Here is a 4518-nt window from a genome sequence, read left to right as displayed (position 1 = left end):
TAGGAAAATGAAAAAAAGCCAGAATGCTGAACTGGAAGCATAATTTATATATATAATATACATACATACACATGATATATCTACAAGAATTTTATTCTGTATTTGTTTTCTCTTGCACAATCAACTTAGAAATACAATCGAAATATTATTATTATCATTATTATTATTATTATTATTATTATTATTATTATTATTATTATTATTATTATTATCATTATTATTACCTTCATCATATTTATTATTATTATTATCATTATTATTATTATTATTATTATTATTATTATTATTATTATTGTAATGACGCCCACAACGGCTCACTTACTGATGTTCTGCACATTTTCCCATTGGTTAACGGTGATCACTTCTACAGAATAACTGAACCAGGAAATGTATTTCAGCCAAATAAAATAGTCAGGAATACTCCTACAAGAAAAACGTTAATATTTCTTTTATTATATACACATATCATCAACGTATTTATATATTCATTTTACTATTTAGTTTGCGCTTAATGTATTATGAATAATTTTATATATAAAGGCATTATTTGCATGTTTCTCATGTGATGTTGGCGCAGGCGTGCCTATGGCGTTTAGAATTTTTCTTTGCAGCAGCTACGTGATTGTAGGTTCCGTGGGCATCTTGGGCAAGTGTCTTTTGCTGTAGCTCCCGGGTCGACCAATGCGTTGTGAGTGAGTTTGGCTGACGGAAACTGTGTTAAAGCCCATCATGTGTGTATGTATATATATATATATATATATATATATATATATATATATATATATATATATATATATATATATGTATATATAATAAATGTGTGTGCGAGTATATATTACATTCACTATCTACTATAAACATATAGATACACAGACAGCTCAGTAGGTAGATAGATATAGACAGACAGACAGACAGATGCATACAGACACACAGACACACAGATACAGAGACACATAGATAGATAGATAGATAGATAGATAGATAGATAGATAGATAGATATGGGTGTTTGTGTTTGTACCTCTCAACATTTTTGCCAACAGGGTTTAATTTTTTTTTTTTTGTCCCCCGTAACTTAGTGGCTCTGAGAAAAGAAAGAGACCGGTAGAACTTGTGCATATCTAAGGTTACAGGTAGTCACCTGCTATCTACATAGTTCTTAACAGGAATAAGACCGAACCTAAACCAAACCAAAATAACAATAGTCATAATAGTTTACCCGGTGTTAAGGAAAAGGCCGCCAAACAGCATCAGGGGAGCCAGTAATGGTGGTGCTAACGCAAGGGCTGTCTGCACAGTTCCTGCCATGGCAGATATGAGGAAACCTGAAATATAAAAAGAATTGACAATATCATCATCGCTCGCAGAAACTGGCAGGTTCCAGTAAAATGGTTTGGCTCATAATAAACAAGGTTACAATAATGGAATCTGGTGAAGTTCTAGCAAGAATTCTAAATACCCTAACTGAGTTAATGGCACCAAAATATGCCTATTTAGTCTTTATTCACCAAGATTGGTCTAAAAAATTGGCACATGCATGCAATTTGTCAGTTTCTCTCCTGCTCTCTCTCTCTCTTTCTCTCTCTCTTTCTCTCTCTCCTCCTCTCCTTCAGTATATGTGTGCGTGTGTGTGTGTGTGTGTGTGTGTGTGTGTGTGTGTGTGTGTGTGTAAATATGTATGTGTATATATATTGGGTCATCCCATAAATAATGCGGTTTTTTATACTTCTTTTATGTTTCAAAATTAAGATAAACGAAGTTCTTTTTTAATCTAAAATATGCTCTCCTTCGTTTTATACAATGTTCTTCCATTTATTTGGTAGACTTGTAAGTCCCTTCTTCCAAAATTCACTTGTGCGTGACGTAAAATACTCCTCCAGTACTGTTCTCACCTCGTCTACAGAATTCATGTTTTTTCCATCCAAATGATTTTGAAGACCGAGGAATAAGTGATAATCAGATAGGGCAATGTCTGGCAAATATGGTGGGTGGGGCACTGTTTCCCATTCAAACTGATTCGGCCTTTGGAATGTCATCTTCGCTGTATGTGGCCAAGCATTATCCTGATGGAAGAACACTTTTCATCCTGAAACCAAAGATGATCGTTTTTCTTCTAGTGTTGACTTAAGCCGCTCAAACTGCGAGCAGTAGATCTCCTTTGTTATCGTTTAGTTTGGGTTTAAAAGTTCAAAGCGGACTAAACTTTTCATATCCCACCAAACAGATAACAACACCTTACGTGGCTGAAGGCCCTTTTTAGCTTGGAGTGCCGGTGTTTCTTCTTTCCTTTATTGTCTTCAGCGTTTGACACATTTATTGAGAACCCATTTCTCGTCACCAGTCGCTCTTCGATCCAAAAAAAGGTTCATTCGTGAGACGTGACAGCAAAGAAGAGCACACATTCACTCTCTGTGCGCGCTTAGACTCGGAAAGTTTGTGAGGAACCCATTGACCCAATATGCTGACTTTTCCGCTGGCACACAGGTGTCGATGACTGGTTGAATGACCAAATACAAGTTTTTCTGCTAGTTCCTCGATAGTTACGGTGGGATTTTGTTCCACCAGATTTCCCAGGATGTCCTCGTCGAGCTCTAAAGATCTTCCTGGATTACGCTTATTTTCCGATCCCCATATACTGCATTAACATTCCTCGCACTTTCCGTTGCGCTGTTGCCTTTATTGAACTCATAAAGTAAAATATGCCAAATATGCCCCTTTGTGACTTCCATTATAACTTTGTAAAAATAACTGTTAGAATTGAACGGCACTCTTCAAAACTGGCACTAAGAATAAGGACAAGGTAAAATTACTAAGTAATATCTTTAAATCTATGTATGTGGGTCTTTGTGTCTGTGTTTGTCTCCCTGTCATCCTTCACAACCAGTGTTGGTGTGTTTATATCCCCGTAACATTAGCGGCTTATCAAAAGAAACCGATAGAATAAGTACTAGGCTTTAAAAAAATAAGCCCGGGGGGGTCGATCTTTTTCGACTAAAACCCTTCAAGGCGCTGCTCCAGCATGGTCGCAGTCGAATGAGTGAAACAAGTAAAAGAATAAAAGAATATATATATATAATATATATATATATTTTTATTTATTTATTTATTTATGAATAAATTGCAGTTTAACTGCAGTTCTTCGAAAAGATAAGTTATGAATTTATTTTAAGAAATATTGTTAAATGTTTTTCGAGCATTTGTTTGTTTATTGTTAAAACAAGCATTTTTTATATATTTATTTGATATTTATTGTAAGTTACAATACGTAAATTGTTTTTATTATTATTATTATTATTGTTATTATTATTATTATTATTATTATTATTTTATTTTAGACCTAACGAGTGACTATATTTTTGAATAGATTTAATTAAAGATCGATTTGATTATTAATAGTATTAATAATCGAATTGGTTTTATTAGGTACCTATTTGAAAATATAGCCACGAAACGTGCGTTGTCATTCTTATACCATTTACTAGTTTTTTTTATGTATTTTATTGTATTTTTAGAATAAAGTGTTTATGATATATTTATTTTCTGGAGGGTATGAATTATATTCTTCATTACTGAATTATTTAATAGTGATTTCTCTCTCTCTCTCTCTCTCTCTCTCTCTCTACATATATATATATATATATATATATATATATATATATATATATATAAGGGCATTACTATACATGAATGCCTCACGCTGAGAGGGACTCTAAGGTCAAACTACCATAATAAACACATTTTTACCGAACGCGAGGAGATGCAACTCTCAAAGCTAGCCCCTTAAAACAGACTAAACTATAGACCATGATTTCGTAGTTATTGCAGTATTATGCAACTTCCACTCATCAGTATAGCATGGTCAAGACACATAAAAATAAACAATATATATATATGCATGTAGATAGATAGATAGATAGATAGATAGATAGATAGATAGATAGATAGATAGATAGAAGTAAATGCATGCATATTCCAAGTTGACATGTAACTGTGCACAGATGCGGGAATTAGAAAAGAGAAATTCAGACTCACCGAAAGATCCTGCTATATTACTGACGAATACCAACACACAACAAGACACTACAAATGTTTCGAAGTCATCGTAAAGACCTGCAAGGAAGGCACAAAGATTAGATTAGCGAAGAGAAGAGAAAACGGATGATTCTAAAGAACAAAGGAAAACCGTTTGTCTCTTTTCGTCTCTGCTGTTCTGATTGTCCATGTTTATGCTGTTTTCCTTGTCGTTTCTGTCATGATTATTTGGAGCGAAATTAGGCGAATAACAATGATACTGAAGTCTGACTTCATACTGTTACACACACACACACACACACACAAACACACACACACACACACACACACACACAGAGTCACACAGACACACACACATATGTATTTGTGTGTGCGTGTATATATATATATATATATATATACACACAATTAAAAGGGTAAAGGTTTATCAATTTATTAATTTATTAATAAATTAACAATTAATAATTTTTACCAAGTCCTTCGGTATG

General features: G+C 33.6%; 1 protein-coding gene across 1 annotated transcript in view; it reads right to left on the bottom strand.

Moving 5' to 3' along the window:
• The window catches only part of LOC106883111 (protein white), a 12543-nt gene extending 8402 nt beyond the window's left edge, over positions 1 to 4141 (bottom strand). The window contains exons 1-3 of the mRNA XM_014934005.2: positions 4031 to 4141; positions 1218 to 1323; positions 323 to 423 (exon numbers count right to left, since the gene is read on the bottom strand). Of these exons, the coding sequence (XP_014789491.2) occupies positions 323 to 423; positions 1218 to 1306 (190 nt within the window). The 5' untranslated portion in view covers positions 1307 to 1323; positions 4031 to 4141. The remainder of the gene's footprint in view (positions 1 to 322; positions 424 to 1217; positions 1324 to 4030) is intronic.
• Between the last annotated feature and the right edge of the window lie 377 nt (positions 4142 to 4518).

Source organism: Octopus bimaculoides, unplaced genomic scaffold (genome assembly GCF_001194135.2).
Source record: "Octopus bimaculoides isolate UCB-OBI-ISO-001 unplaced genomic scaffold, ASM119413v2 Scaffold_264300, whole genome shotgun sequence".
In the NCBI taxonomy this organism is placed as follows: domain Eukaryota; kingdom Metazoa; phylum Mollusca; class Cephalopoda; order Octopoda; family Octopodidae; genus Octopus; species Octopus bimaculoides.
The sequence above is the reverse complement of the archived record's forward strand: the minus strand, read 5'-3'. Positions and strand labels throughout refer to the sequence as shown.